Below are 16,991 nucleotides of genomic sequence, written 5' to 3' on the forward strand. Positions count from 1 at the left end.
AAGCTGTAGAATATTTCTTAGAAAAATTGGAAGAAGAGAGAAAATTAGTGGCATGTTTTCTGAAAGAGAAGCCAAACTCTTACTGAAAAAAGCCCGACAAAAACCTGGGGGGATTTGCAAGTAAACAGTTCTGGTTTATGTGCCATTTATTCTGATCACAGTTTATTGCTTTGACACACTACACAGTAACTTGACTACACTACATGTGTAGATTGGCACTTATCTCACTAATGAATTTTCTTAACATTTGTCTTTCTTTTTAGAATTGCTACATGTTCCTTTGTAGGAGAGAGAGAGACCTTAAGTATCAGTGGTCTCTAGATGTTTTCTTCAGAAAAAATATAGATATAAATCATATTTTAATAAGTGGTCTGTGTATTGCCCACCTGAACTGTGCCTGGCTGTACTGCCTTCTGTTGGGAAGAAAAAAATAGTGAAATTTCATGCTAGTAGCTGTTAGTAGTAAGAATAATTTTGATTAGCAGATTTTCCTCATATATATTTAAAAAAACAACAACTTTTTAAATTGCCTCATTTTCTTTATGAGAAATATAAGTAATGTAATTTGTGACACAAATATATTTGCTTTTATTGAGCAATGCTGACTGTTCAGTCACTGTATTCCTTTCTGCTTTACTCTGTTAAGACATTTACCATCATGAGCAACTCGGAACAGTTTGCTTTCTGACTTACAAGTGATTCCTGGTAATGCTCAAGCGTGGTTTGTAACATTCCAAAGATGAGCAAATGCTTAAATACATGATTTTTTTTTAACCTGAGCTTCAAAATAATAGACTATGAATCTGACTTTTTAAAGAAATACTGATTTGAAATACATTTGGAATAGATTTCTAATGAAGAGGGAATTTGAGAAGTACTTCTTTAAGAATTCTGGGGAGATACACAAACCACCTTCTGTAAGCTCTCCGAACATAACTACCATGGTGCTCGGTTTATTCAAAAAAGGACTGTAAATTCTGGAAGTTTTAACCTGATATGTTTGCAGGTAACATGATTGATGTGTAACTCTAGAATGAAAGGAGTATTTAGAGTCTTGGCTATCAGTTCACCAGTTCTTACTCCTTAAACAAAGACAGGTCAGATATTAGTCTTGTCCTCTCTAAGTGTTGCAGTTTCTGACTTCATCCCATGAACACAGACACGTACAAACTCAGAAAATACTCTAACTCTCAAATGCCTATCGATCACTAAATCAGAAAAAAACATAATAGTGGAGGGGGGGATAGCCTATCTGTCATAACGTTTTTCTTTTTTTTTTTATTTTTTTTTCATAACTTCTCAGAGGTATATCATATTATAAATGCATTAGAAATGTTTTGCTCTGAGGATATGTAGCATTCCTATAAAGGTTAAATCAATAAAAATGATTTGGCCACATTCCTAAGCGTGGCTAGAACAGGTAGCCCGTTGTTTAAGGTACCCTTGAATTTCTGGATCAGATTATTATGGTGCAGCAAAAAGGCTTACTAAAGGCTTCTTACTGTCTGCAGACCTTCTGTGTTTCTATGTGAAGATATCGTCAGTCTAAAAAAACCTTCAGATTTTCTAGGCTACTGAAAAAAAAAAAAGACTATTTTTTATGTATATGGGTCTCAAATGTTGTGCTGTGTGTGCTATAAGTTTTGAAGGAAGTTTTGCAACAAGAAGGGGTGAAGACACGTCAGTAATTGATAACAAACAGGTATGTAAATACAGAAAAAAAGAAACATCTTTTTTATCACTCTTGAGACTAGTAAAATTGCTGCCCGTCTCAGGATGTTTATTTGTTTAGATGAATCTTATTTTATGCATATCCAAAGTGGAATAGACATGATATTGTGTATATTTTTCTATATCTAGCCAGTTCAGTAAGCAAGTAAGTTTGTTAAATGTGATGGTAGAAGAGTTCAAGCAATTGTTAGCTCAAATTCTTCTAACTTTATACAAACCTGATAAAAATTAAGTCATTAAGTAGTGTTTACTCAATACATCTGGGTGATTCAGTAGACAGTGCTTAAGCCTGACAGTAGACTGTTTTTATAGATTTAGTGCATTTAAAAATCTTCCATGCACATTGAGGAGCTACTGAGCTACTGTATATTATTGTTACAGGGCAGATTTGTGTCTTACATTGCATGCGTGTGCTGTGCAACTCTGCTTCTGACATTTTTATATAGTTTTTTATGGAGCACAAACTTACTCTTAGAACATGTCAGTAAGATTAGAGTTCAGATTGTATGGGTATTTTAAATTTATTTCACTCAGTCTTACGAGAGCCCTTTAGGAATACTGGAACTGAAACCCTCAGTGCCTTCTTATCTCTTTCCTTGCTGCTTCTTTATTTTTTAAAGTGTGAGAAAGAGGTTCTGCTACGTTTTAAGATGCACCCTAAAATGTAAAACGATGCAGAGAGTAATTCTGATAAAGTAAAAAAAGCACTGCTGGTACCTCGGACTGTGTGTTTCAAGATGTTTTTCAGTTGTGAAAATTTGATCAGTGAATTAACCACACATCCGGCTACACGCGTCTTTGATCAGAATTGGAACATTCCAACTCCTGCGTGTGTATATGTAAGCTGGCTGCTTCAAGTAGCTTTTACACATGTGCACTACACATGTGCCTTGAAATTAGTTAGTAAACTAATATTATAATTTACAGTAACAAAATTGGGCTCTTTTAAGCCTTTGTTTTGTACCTAGTAAGTAGCATAAAAATTTCTCTTTGTCTCTAGTCAAGCTCGAGTCTTCATTTATTTTAAGATGAATTAATACATGTTTAGATAGCTGTAATTAAGATTTTACTTTTGTTTTTAAAGTTAATATTAAAGCGTTCCTTTAATGAGCTTAGAACCCCAAATTATTACGAGGTCATGACTGAATGAATTGCTATACAGAGTGACAGAGCATGACTTTAGCTCCTCTTCCTGAAATACTGTAAAATTAAAGTTGTTCTAATGTTTGCATATGCAATATACAGTGTTGAATTAGAATGAAACTCTTCTTGCTACAGTATGAAAATTATTTGTGCTGGGGAAGATATATTTCTTCCAAGTTCATGCTAAATTAAGTTTTTGTTTTGCTATCTAGATGTTATTTTACTATCCACAAGTGACTGGATTTTTTTCCTGAATGCTGATTTCTTTAATAAAATGTCAGGATAAAGTGTGTGCCCTCTGAATTTGTTTTAGTGTTTCTGTTTATCCCTTTTAATCAGAAAGGGGGAAATAAAAATATACTGAATAGCAAGAAAAATATAGCACTTAGTTTTCAATGTACAGACTTGGCTGTAAGAGGGGTGGGAAGGAAGCAAAGTGAATGCCCTTTATGCAGAAAATCCTTTTGGGAAAAGAGAACATTTTTACTGGTGTATACTGAGGTACGCCACCTAAGTAAATAGTTGCTGCTTTCTGCTCCTGTCAGTTTTAAATAAACCATTCATTGTTATGGCTTGGTTATTCCACAGATAACCAAACACAGTGGGGTTAAACTCTGATACCACTGATAGGAGAAACACAGATGATGAACTCTCTCAATGTGAATTTATACTGGTGGTCTTTCCTTAGAGGAAACAAGTTATACAGAGTGTGTTAGGAAGTAAATGGACTTGCAGGTTTCAAGTATTCTATTGCAAAGCTGATCCTCTGCTGGACTAGCATACAATTGTAGTATTAATTCATTAGATGCTTGTTAATGAAGACTCCCTAAATTAGAATAAGTGTCCCTGCAGTTGTAAGGAGCAAATGTGAGACTTTTTTTTTTTTTCCTGAAAACCTTTCTCTATAAAGTTGGAGGATTCTTAGAATAGGTGATGCATTTTAATAAAAGCAGTTATTTGTGAAATTTATACAGAAAATGCAGCAAGGGCATAGGTAGTGTAGCAGTTCAGTATTACTGCTCACCGAAAGGCTTTTTGAGACACGATAAACTACAGCAGCAAATTCTGACACAGTCTTGTATTTTTTTCTTGATCATGTCTTAAAATGATTTTTCCTCTGGAATCCTAACTGTTTAAACTGTGCAAAATTATGACTCTGAGTTTCCCATCAGAATTCCTTCACTGTAAATCTGGTGTGCTTTTTTGTTTGCTTGTTTTGTTTTGTTTTTATATATCACTTTCAGAAGAAATTACTGCACTGTGTGAAAACTAGCAGCCAATCTACAAATCAGACTACTTTGGCTAGAATGTATGGTTTCACTTTGAAAGCAGAGGTGAGTTCAAATTGGCCAGTCTGATGATCACAAAGCAGTTTCTCTCTTCTTGGGCTTTTGGGAAGAAGCAAGAAGGTACCAAGAGACTCACAAACACCTAGTTCCTCAGAAATACTGCCAAGTATTCTAAAATGTGTACTTCTGCCACCTATTATTTTAGTGCTAGCACTGATGCTTACAATTTATGTAGAACACTAATAGCATTAATAGACATTCCTTTTTACAATATTTTAAGGGAAGACCCTTGCTGCAAGTATTGCATATGAGCAGAGTACAGTGGAGATACCTGAAGAGCTGTAAATGTTCCTTGGGTATTTGTACTGGTGGCAAATCTGAATGTAATAGCACATTCTCTTTTCCAACTTCAGTTTTAGGGTAGGAAATGCTGTACTGATACAGACATTTTCTAAATTTACACTATTACTGTTTTTGTTAAGATTTTCAAAATTTTGAAAGTATGGATTAGTTGGAATTAGAGGTTTGAACTGTAGACATGTGCATGTTTGCACATACACAGCTCATTAACATTTCTTAAAAGAAGGAATACCCTGTTCTGCTACCAGACATGGATACATTAAAATATCATGCTTTTTTTAACTCTGTCTCTTCTGATTTACAATTAAATGAGTTACAGATACCTTGGGAAATTATTACTATCTGGAAGTGACTGTATATAAGCATAATTATTTCTCTTTTAAGGTTGTGTTTTTCCTTTAAAAAAAAAAAGAAGAAAAATTCCACTCTTTTGCTTGTGTTTTTCGGGTAATACGGATGAAATGTGTTTGGAGAAATTGAATCAGAATATTAAAAATTACTTCTAGTCTCACCTTGCTCTGATTTGTTGTAGCAGATTCACTTTCAGGAGAGCTGCACTCAGCCTATGGTTGGGGTGGATCTATGTGCATACATTCATGCACAAACACTTCTGATTAGTGTTACAGTTAATTTTCATTGTGATCGGGGCTGGGTCCTTTTCCTCTGCACAATAAAACATTATGTAACTGGCAGTGGCTCTGTCTTTCTGTTTCAGTAAACCGCAGAGTGGATTTAGATGTAAGATATCTGACCATGAGGGATAAGTAAACAATGGTTTGGCACACTTATGGTTCAAATAAATTCTGGGGGAAAGTAAATGTATGTATGTAAGGTCGTCAGCTTTTAACTTTTCCTCATTCAAGAAAATGAATGATAATAAATTTTCAGTTATTATGAAACACTAGCAATTGTGATGAAATATGGGATGTGAAATAAGCTAATGTCTATCAGAAAAATAGTAACCATTTTTGAATGAATTCCTGCCAAAATATTTTTGCCACGGGGTTTTTAGCTATGGAGTATTAAAACTGGAAATTATTGTTAATTCTAGAACTAGAATGAATGTGGCATTTTTAACAGACAGACAGCAGAATAAACTGCTTTTAGCCTTTGCTGTGTAAATAAAGGTAGCTTATTAGAGATGAAAAAATATTCCTAAAGAAAACTATGATGGATACAGTAAATACGAAAATACTTTTTAAAGCTCCATCTGAATTTAAAGGAAAATGTAGCCTTTTTTCTTTCCTTTTATCTTTTTGTGATGTTAAAATTATTTTCTATAAATGTTAAATACAGAGTAGGTTGTGCAGGCTAATTTAATTGCTCTGATTAACATGACTTCAGCAGTTAAAGTGAGTCACTAGAAAACCTATAGTTTTTCCCTCCTGGGGCAAGTTCATACATGAAATAGGAAACTTACAGCTACATGAGGAAGGCCAGAACGGTACACAGTATGCTAACAAGCAGAATAAAAAAAATTATATACAGGAAACAGATGCATGAATAATGGATTTTTTTATTGGAAGTGTTAAACTGTTTTACGATATAGTAACAGGAGTTTGTTTTGTCTTTGTGCTCATCTTTAAAATATTCTCTTTAGGGTATGGTTTTCAGTATGTTAAGTGGCAGGTCTTGTATTTATTTGTAGAGGAGAGCATGTTTATGTAAGGAAACATGCTCTTAGATTTAAGCTTTATTAACTTAAAAACAAAACCACCTGAGAGCAGCAGATAGACCTCCTTAATCTGTTCCCCATAAGACTTCAGAAGCCAGTTTGAAATAAATGTATACAATAGAGTTTAAGGCTATTGCATATAATGTGAAAAAAAAAAAATTGTTGATAATAGTAGTTTGTTGTGGGAGTCCTGTGGTGGAGAAGGTAGATGTTTTCTGCATTTTGTGGGTGTCTGCCTTCTCCGGGTGAAAATCTGTAGTTAATTCCCAAGTCTGGCAAAATTTACAAGGAAACTCTCTTTGAAATAGCATACAGTTTACTAACTTATTTTTGAGTACACTTATCAGAATAAATGCTGTATTTATTCTTTTTAGACAAACTAGCATTTTTATCTATTTAAAATAAAAGTTGAATATTTTCATGTTGCAGTTTCTCAGCTGGTTATTTGAAACTTGGATTTTCTCTGGGCCGAAGTTAAGACCTTAAAATGCTTCAGGTTTTACCATCTTAAGCTCACTATTTATCTTGAGGCTGCCTTAATTAAAATATTATATACTCTGGGGCATATTAGACATGGCAATTTATTGTAATTCTTATTAATGGAGTGTATTTAATGAGTTTTCAGAACCAGCTCCATCACTTAGAGCACACAATGTTGATTTTTATTAGATACATAGAGTAGAACATACACATGGTCTTATTTTCAAGAGGTCCCAGCACTGACAGCTGCTGTTGGCTCCTCTGGTAGCAAAGCAGGAAGAATGTGGGTGCTCAGCACCTTTGCAGCTTGGCAAGGATGGGATAATGACTCCCTCCCCTCTCTGCTTAAATTTTTACTGGAGTGTGCTGGACTTGGGCATAGAAGAATCCCCAGTTTTTCAGCTTCTGGTGTTAACTTAGACTTTTAAACAGCATTTCTCTTTAGTTGTTATTAATTCTGCCCATTGCTGGATGTGTGCCACGAGGTGTGACACGTCCTTAAGCACAGGTATTACCCAGCTTCTGTTTGCTCTTTTGAACTGTCTGCCCTGCACAGTTAGCATCTCATGCAAGGAATTATTTACTGCCCTGTTTTCCCCTTTTATGCTTAAATGGATACAGTATTAGATGTTCATTATTTATATAAGACTGCTCTGAGCTGCTTGTTACTCAGAAAAAGTAGAGCTGTGTTCCGAAAAGGAATCAGGAAAAATTAAAGGGATAAGGTGCAATTTTAAGATTAATGTTAGTCTGACCATGACCAAGAAATCACACTGCTTGAGAGGAATTTTGGTATTATTGTTATGCTCTTAATGTGGGGTGGCAGAGCCTTTAAATATTTCTGGTAGAGTAGTTAATACAGCATGGAAGTTTGATATTTGTACAGTTTGTAAAGGAATTTGAGGTGTTACCCTATTTTGACTTCAGTTTTCAAGTATGCACTGGTGCATCATTAATCATAGGAAATGCAAAAATAAATAATATAGTCCCTTTGGATTTTTCATGTGAATACTTACCTTTTCCTTTTTTTGTATATACAGTTGAGGTATTTAGGTAACCCCTAACCTTTTGCTTCAACAAGGAGGTACAGTATAAAAATATTACCACAGTCTTCATATGAGCAGTTCTCTCTAAGAAAACCTCTAGATGAATATTTATTGAAAAAAAGCAAAGTTGCAATACAGAATGACTTAGCTTGGCCTGAATATTATATTTTAGACCACCAGTGAATAAAATTAAAAGCACATGGATTGTGAATAACTAGAAAAGGTTGTAATTGATTAGCACTGCATGAAAATATTGAAGTAGAGTAAGTTTTGATTTGTGAATGGTTCTATTCAATAGAGATTAATCCTGTATGTTTGATAAAAATCTTAGTGCCCCTAATGAGTTTGGACTTTTTTTTTTTTTTCCCTCTTCCCAGTTTATTTAACCATGAGATGTTTTGATGTTCTAACAAACTGGAACATTTCGATCTTAGCAAATTTTACATCAGGGTAGTTGATTTAAACTATATTGACTATTAATAGTTCATTTGAGACAGATAATTAAGCAGATCACTGCATTTTGCTGCCTAAGAATCCTTTAAGTGGTGTAGTGCAATTCTTCATGGTTTAAAGGTTTCATATACCAACAACCTCAGCGAGAAGCTTGCAGCTTTCTTAAGGCACATGAGAATAATCAGACTGGCATAGTTTTCACTCTTATTTTTCATAAGTCCTGGTATTTTGAATTATATTTTTATGCAAAGAGTAGTGAGTCCTGAGATTTTGCTTCACATTCACAGTAATATGAGTGTGTTAAATTGAGCTGGAACATAGGGAAGATTTCTACTTTATATAAACAGATAATAAAAAAATATATTTTTCTCTTATCAAAATCCTAATTAAAATAAAAAGCTTAAGATTCCTTACCAAATAGGAAAGCAGCTGAGAACTGAAAGCTATAAAAGGTTTGTGTCCTGTTTGTGGGTTTTTGTTATTTGTTTGTTTTTTTGTTTTGTTTTGGGGTTTTTGTTTGGGTTTTGTTTTTTTCTTTTCATAAGAAGACACACAGGAGTATTTCAATAAAAGCAGAATAAATTTCTGGTTTTCGTGTGAATGCACGTGTAGATTTACCATGTCTGTCTGTTGGGATCAACATCCAGAAGTTACATGTGCAATTATTCATTAAATAACCAGCCAAATTTTGATCTGGTTTACTTTCTTTGGGGAAATCATCTTATGAAAGCTCTTTGTTTTTTTGAAAGATATGACTATATCCATGTGGGAGGAATTTCAAAACTATTTCATTCTCCGAAACACTTCATCCAAAAAATGCTTACCAGTTCTTCTAATGAATATGCTGTTTAGTTTTTTGCCCTGTTTTTTATTTTGCTTTTTTTTTTTCTCAAAACAATATGGATATGAATATTACATTCTTTGCTGGTTGCAATGAATGCACTTAAACTTAAGAAGGTTTCCCTAGGCAGGCAAGGCGTGTGTATAACTAGAATAAAGTAGAAATACTCTGGATATGAACTGTAGTACCTAGTAAATTCTAATGTATTAATTACTGAGCAGTTTATATGTTCACATTAATTAGGATGGGTTCCTTTCTCTTCACTACTCTTGTTCTCCCTTTCATCTGGAGTCGCACAGACCCACACACACAGACAAGAATACGTGAAACAAGAATTTTCAGGAATGGTTAATGGGCTCGATTAGTAACCCTGCGAGCTGATCATCGTAGTCCTGTTTTCCTTCCCTATTATTACTCCTCATTATGTTTCATCAGTTAATGCTCTAAGAGAAACATAATCGCATTCAACTGTTCTGAAAAGAATAAGTTGGAGATGGGAGTCGAAGGAGATAGAGACAATACAGAGGAAGAATGCACATGGGTAGGAAATGGCAAAATTCATGAGTAATTTGAGTCTTCTGGGTTTTAGTCTTTTTAATATATACTGTCTCCTCCTTAACAAAGGTTATGGTTGTTTGTTTGTTTATTAGTTTTGTTTTTAGCTTAAGATATATTGCTTACATAATGGCAGACTTGGTGAGGCTTTGTTATTCCTCTCATTCATTATTTCTGTCCAAAGTGAAATCTGTTTACCCAACCCTCTTTAGAGAAGTTTGGGGAAAAGTATTCTTCACCTTACAGTGCTTCTCACTCGCATTACAACTGATCAAAAGTAGATGAATTAAGCAGTCAGCACTCTGTGTTTTGATAATTTTAGCCAACTAAATTTCTTCTAATCTTTTTTGGAAGTAAAAGCAAAAGAAAGTCCCTATACATGTAAACTGTATTTCCTGTTGTAAACACTGGGATAATGTGGTCTGGCTACGCTTCTGCTGTGCTTCATTAAGACAGCAGTTTCAGTAGAAAAGCTGCTTACCAGTTTTGCCTCAGCTTTTCAACTCAGTGTTCAGTGTTTTAAAGCTCCGTGAGCAGCCACAGGTTATGTTATCACTCCTGGTACCATAATGAATTCAATTGGTCTCTCTCCTGGAAGAAGCTATTCCTCATTTCTTTTCCTACACATGGTCTTCCAGCTTATTCCTGTGCTTAACTGGGAACCAGTCAAAGTGTGTGAAGTAGGAGGGGTAAAAGTAACTCCAGCCATCAGGTCATTACAATACAAAACTTATCGGGATGTAGATACTGAAGATGGTTCTGGCATTGTTGTTTTTCTTAGGAGGGGGGCAGGGGGAGAAAGAAATAGGTTTAACTACAGCCCCAAAATAGTTTCGACATGATGGACAACATTAAGAAAATCTTGTAAGTTTTCAGAACTTTTTTTTTCTGGATGTTTTAGATGTTTCAGTTAGTTTTCCTGATCTGTCTCAGTAAAAGATGTCATGGAAAAAAAAATTGAATATATTTACTGCTCATCATGGATGACTAGAATACAACGTTTTCCAAAAGGCTTAAAAATGTAACTGTTTGCAAAGAAATAACTTAGCCATATTCAGTTTTATTTAATATTGTGTGAGTGAGGTGCTCTGTATTGATTTTAAAACTGCATCTCAGAGGAAGAAGCTTTTCAAAGTAAGCAATGATAGAGGTACAATTTTACAGCATATTTGATTTTTATGGGCATGTACCTGTGCGGTGCATATAAATAATTACCTCAGTGTATATATATATGATTTCTTATAGGAATCTATATTTACAGTTCAGAGTAGTGAAGTAAGTAATTGGCACTGCTCTTCTACAGAGATTTTAAAATCCTACTTCCAATTAAAGCTTAAATTAATCAGCAAATCAAATCGTGTATATTTAATTTCATAGCTTAATATTTTAATGCATTAATATTTTGCCTTGTTCATAAGAAGTATAATGAGAAGGATTTACTTTTACAAATGAGTATGTATCAAATGATCTTTGCTGTGAAGTGAAGGCAGCAGAAGACTAGAGAACTGCAGATATACCCTGATAACTTCATCTGATATATAGCCTTAAAAATAAGATGTCTAGAACAATGCAAGGGCTATTATGGGTAGATTAGGCTGCTATATACTACACACTACTCCTTTTCATCAAGTTTAAAGAATAAGCAGTCTTAAGTTATACAAGTTAAGTCTCTTGCAGTATTTTTGTAAACCAGTCATCTTGGATACATCTAAAAGTGTTATGAGTTCTTCATAAGACATTTTGTGCTGTTGTTGATTAACTCACTAAGTACTTTATCTTTTTCCCTATGATAATATTAAGTATTACACTAGAACCCATCATACTCTCCCAAAATCTATGTAGCTACACCTTGAGGTGGGTGACAGCTGAGCACACCTGCTGTCAAACTCCAAGGACTAAGCCACCGGTTTCGTTTTGCTCAGCTTGTCACCTAACAAAAATGTTTATAAATCAGCAGAAGTTATTTATGGTGACTTCCCCCCCACTCCAACCAGGTATGGGATTTTAATACCCTACCCTCCCATTCAGCAAGTTTTTGCTTAGATAACTATAACCAGCATTGTTAAAAGTTAGAAAACTCCCAGCAAAGGAAAACAGAAGTTCAAATATTGCAGCACTTACCCCAAAAGAAGTTTTGCTGACATGGTGTCACTGAGCTGAACAGGCTGTTTGATGCCATAGTCCCTCTCCGTTCACGCAGAGCTTTCACCTTCTGGTGTAAATACTTCTTGGATCCTCAAACTGAAAACACAAACCATAGCCAAACCTTGTTTTAGTTTTACAGTGTTCCTGGACTGCATAGACTCTATAGTTGTTTTTTTCCCTGTCAAAAAATTGTCTAGCACTGCTAACATGTGAAAAGCAAGGAAACAAAACAACAAAAAAAAAGAGAATGAGCAAATATTTGAAGGACCTACTATTACTGCATAGACTGTGGTTAGAGAGCACTTACTGACTCTGTTGGTCTCAGTGGCTGGTAGTGACCTGCGGAGATTAACCATTTAAAAACCAGAGGCTTCTTTGCTGTCCTCCTGGAGAAAGTTTGCACCGCACTTGTGGTTCTGTGGTTGTTTGTGAGGCGAATGAAGCATTCACACAATCCAAAAAAGCAAAAGCTTTAAAACTCCTTTTTTTTGCAAGCACTGTTACTGGAGCGAGCGAGTCATGTGGCTGTGACATCAGAGGACTCCAAGTAGGACTGCCTACACTGTGGCTTTTTCTTTCTCTCTCCTTTTTTTTTTTTTCTCCCCTTCTTTTTTTTTTTTCCCTTTTTTTTCCTTTTTTTTTTTTTTTGTATTTTTTATATTTTGACAAAAGGTCCGTGGTAAGGCCCTTCCTGGCATCCAGAAGGATATAGCTTTTTAATTTTTGTGACTCATGAGGATTTGGAGAGAGTACAAAATGCTGTAAGAGCCCAAACTTCTGTACAGTTAAAGCATATGGACAGCAGAACTTTATTTGTACTCTCAGTTCAGGTTCCCCCCGCTCTTCTTCCCCCCCACCCCCTCCTTTTTTTTTTTTTTTTTTTTTTTTTTTTTTTTTTTCCCTTCCTTCCCTCCCCTTTCCCTACTTCATTATTATGTCTTGTGGAAAAGTGAGCAAAATTGGCACAAGTGGCTGTGTGAAATTCTGAACAACAGTGATGATTTACAATAATTTACATCTTTGGATTGTATCACAATCTTGGGTCTGCTTCATATTTGCTGGGTGGCTGGATTCCTTCTGTTTTACTTTTTCTCCTTGTCTTCCTCTACTTGTGAATCTGTAACTCATTGTAAGAAACTTTACCTTTCCTAAGGTCTGGTAGCAGCCTGCTTGTTGGGGTTGTGTTTTTTACTGTAATTGGCTGTCACAGAAGTGTTAGTCTGGGGATTCCTTTGCAAATCTTAAATCATGTCTGCCTTGCTTTACATGCCTTCAAAACTACTTGGCAGTTGTGTGTAATGCAAATTAAGGGCAATTATGTTTCTTTTATATTTGGGACTAAAATTGTCATTTGGATATCACAGCCAGTGGTGTGCTGCAGTCTAAGGGATGCTTTTGAATGCCGGCACTGCTAGGATTTCATGTGGACGTTGCATAACAGAATGAACTGTCAGAGTTGGGGAGGTTTTGATTGCTTTTACATTAATTGTTTATTATAGTTTCAGTGTTTAAGAGAACTAGACGAGTCTTAGACTTTTGGGGAGCCTATAAATAACTTTATTCACCAGTTAATGTTAACACTTAGTTTTAAAATGAAGCATAAATTTGATGCATATGTAAGATTTAAGTGTTTAATATCATATGTGTGCATGTGTATATAATATTTTTTATATACTTAACATATTGTAACTTTGACTTTGATTGTGTAATATAAGCCTTTACTGTACCAGTATGGAGTGGGTTAACAAAAGCAGTATTTTTTTTGTTTATAATAGAGGCTTTGAAATAAATTGCAAAATGCTGTGTGTAGTAAGGAATAATGTGCACAGACAGTGTGTATTAGTAGTCTTGATTTGCTCACTCAGATTCAGAACAAAATTGGAAACATCTTTGAGAAAGTATCTTATTTTTTGCCTCTTTGGACATTATGTATAGATCTTTTTGTATTAACCTGATTGTATCACAGATGCACTGTATTTTTTAGTTTTAGCTGAGTGATTTTAAAGGTTTTTTTCTAAGTCATAAATATTACTGGGAGCAGAATAATTGCATGAAAAACTTTCTAGATATTGTTCAGCTTTTATTTGTAAAATAAAATACATCTCTTTTAAGCTGCCATCCCTTCTCTTTTTATTTTCCCCTTTGTCCTTAGCTTTCTCACTAAGAAGTTGGCCAGAAATGATGTGAGATGAATAGCTGGAGGTGTGGGTGGGAGAGCAGGTTCTCTGTTTTGCAGAGATGGAGAGAAAATGGGAAACGAGATGTCAGTAAAATCTAAAGATTGAGTTTTCATTTTTATTACACATGTATCAAAACAGCATAAAACTCAGTTCATAAAAACTGCTTTCATAATATTTATTATGAGGTAAATGGCATTGTTCTTAATTCAGTACTTGAAAAGTAAAAACTGGATATTGCCCCAGTTATAGAATTCTACCTTAAAATGGCAAAGGGCTACTCTGAAAATCACCCATCTCATGTAGAAGTCAGAGTAATACTTAATTCCACTAATGATGGTTTAAGTTTATTTCTTTATGTTTTCACAGCATGGTTAAGAACGTTAGTAGGGAAAAAAGGGTATCAAAATGATGGAAAGATTGCTCATCTTTTCATATAAAGAGAATAAATTTGTATGGCTTGCAGTTTTAATCAATATCTGGTGCAGCAAAAGCTTTTGGAGGTGCTGCCTCTGTTACTCGTGGAAATAATTGTAGGCAAAATGTTTCTCAGCTCCAGTTATGCATTGAAGATTTTTATCAACCTCTATTTTATGGTAGGTAGAGTCAATATTTTTATGTAATAGATAACTCATGTCTTGTTTTCATTCATATGAATCCAGCCGATGATGTTTAAACCTCTGGGTTTTATTCTTAGTCACATCTTCAACAGTAGAATATTAAACTTCCTACAGACATCTGAATTTCCAAATGTATTGCATTGAATGCTGTGCTCAGGTTTTCTCTGCAATGGCTTTTTAATGCTTCCCCTTGTGTAAGCAAAGTTATTCTCTAACTTTGTTAATATATTCTGATATGATACCTTTATAAGATTTTTTTTGTTCTTACTTCTCACCTGTCTTATCAAGACCAGTACAGTAAAGCCTTTATCTACTAAAGCAGAATCTATTAAAAGCAGAAAACCAATTAGTTTAACTGAGTGATCTAGATGTTTTTTGCAGAAATTCCCTGAAAGAAATGCTACTTTTAACTAGAGAGACATTATAAATCTAAACTTCTTGCAGACTTAATATCTACTGGTGGCTTCTTTCAATATAGTTTGCACTTTTAATAAAGCAGATGCATGCAACCTGAAAATCCACTTTATATACCAGTGTCTTGATAGCAGACTTATGCTTCACAGTCTTTTGCTTGAAAGATAGATCTACAAAAATTGAAGTTAACTTCTGTGTTGCACAGGGGATGCTTTAAGTCACAATTATACTTACAAAGGAAGTATTATGCTGAGGAATTTCTCTGGTAAACTATGAGCTTGATCCTTGACGACAAATGAAATCTTATTTAAAGTCAATTGTAATGCAACACTAAGAGATAATTACATCTTTCACTTTTTTTGAAATGTGTTTTGAAACCTTTAAGCCATGCTTGATTTCCAAGCATTTTGCCTTCTGTCACTCAAAATTCATACAGCATATAAACGGTGTGATATCCTGCCCAAAAGTTTATTTGTACTGAAATGTTTGTTTCTATGCTACAGCTGGAGAGATATAAATATTCTGTTTAAACCAGGCTGATGACAAACTTGTTATTTGCAAGTTTTACACTATATGCCATAACAAGACATTGATTTTTATAATATAGAAGATACTAATGCAGTTTTCTCAGATCCAGGTATTCATTGTAGGTGTTCTTAACAAATCTGTTTCCACTAGAGCAATGCCACTGTCAATTTAAAAAATATTTTTAGGGAGTGAAACCTCTCTCTTTGGCTCTGTTTTTCATAACTTAGAAGTAATTGTAACATTTAGAGGGACGGTGCTGTGTTTTCTGGTGGTTCCTAGCTAATATATTTAACATACCTTTTGATTTATAATTTCTGCACCTTTGTGGAGCTTTTGATGCTACAGTTGGGTATCCTGTAGACTTCTAATTTCCAATAACTCTACAGCAGCCTCAGTTATTCTGATATCACATACATGATTAATCTGTTAAAGCAAAAGCTAGAACTTCTTCTCATTTAAAATAAGTGTTAAGAGCAACATTATTATAATAGTCCTTAATTTTAAAATGCTACTTATTGGTGTCTGAAAGAAGTAGCACTGAATGTCTTGAGTTTTACTGCTGCCTTTTTATGATGACTTTCTGATCCCTGCCTTATAACCTTTTTCTGCATAATACATGGTTTGAAGTAGACACTGCCTGGGACTGCTAGGGATATAAGAGGGGGAAAAATGTTCTTACATTTCTGGTGTAAACAAATGTTTTCTGTTTTTCTGTACAGTGGAATCAGGTTATTGAAGGTCAAATTAAACCCTAGATGAAAGTGCTATGTAAATTTATGAGGTGGTCATCTTCTATTAACCAGTGAGTACATTACATAATAGCAAGTAATACTGAATTGTTTGCATTCCTTTTGAGTTGCCAGCTCTCTCACTTCTTCATAGAATAGAAAAGGTACTCTCCAGTGAAATGATCTAACCCCTGACCAGGCTAAACCTTAATGGTCCTGTGTGTCTCATCTTGATTATTCTTGCTACTAAGACACTTTTCTGGCAAGTGTTACTTTTCTTGTGTCCTGCAATATGTACTTTGTAGTCTGTATAGCAATTGGGAAAAAAGCCCTTTTGAATAGATGCATACATGCTAAGCAGTCAAGATATAGTGTTTAAGATCATCCTAACCTTTTTTCTACAATTTTTTTTTTTTAAAGTCAACTTGCAGAAAATATGGGAAACTTGTCTCATATAACAGCTGAGGATGTGGCTAGGTTAAGGCAGGAAACTGCTACCCACAATGCAATGTTACATACACTACCACTTAATAAAATTTATTTCAAACATGCTACTGACAAAACCAAAGAAAAATAATATCCTAACTATGCTAGTTAGTACACTAAATATATCTAGGGAAAAGTGAAAGTAATCTCTCTAGAGCCTTTCTTGCTCCTAGGATACAATGCTACCAGTAGTTAACCCAGAGCAGATCTCAGTAGTTAAAACCAGTGACCTATTTTTAGAAAATGTGCACATAGCTCTGGAAATTAATGATTATACGCTTTGTAATAACAGAGAAGGTTATTTTATGGAGGCAAAAATC

The 16,991-nt window shown here is 34.5% G+C and overlaps 2 protein-coding genes across 7 annotated transcripts in view; one reads left to right on the forward strand and one right to left on the reverse strand.

Annotated features, from left to right (window-relative positions):
* Positions 1-11,767, reverse strand: part of RUNX2 (RUNX family transcription factor 2) — a 222,499-nt gene extending 210,732 nt beyond the window's left edge. For both annotated transcript variants that reach the window (XM_030448339.1, XM_030448340.1), the window contains exon 1: positions 11,695-11,767. In XM_030448339.1, coding sequence (XP_030304199.1) covers positions 11,695-11,752 — 58 coding nt within the window. In that variant the 5' untranslated portion in view covers positions 11,753-11,767. The remainder of the gene's footprint in view (positions 1-11,694) is intronic.
* Positions 1-16,991, forward strand: part of SUPT3H (SPT3 homolog, SAGA and STAGA complex component) — a 266,847-nt gene that overhangs the window by 31,674 nt on the left and 218,182 nt on the right. The window lies entirely within an intron of this gene.

This window comes from Calypte anna, chromosome 3, assembly GCF_003957555.1.
Source record: "Calypte anna isolate BGI_N300 chromosome 3, bCalAnn1_v1.p, whole genome shotgun sequence".
Lineage (NCBI taxonomy): Eukaryota > Metazoa > Chordata > Aves > Apodiformes > Trochilidae > Calypte > Calypte anna.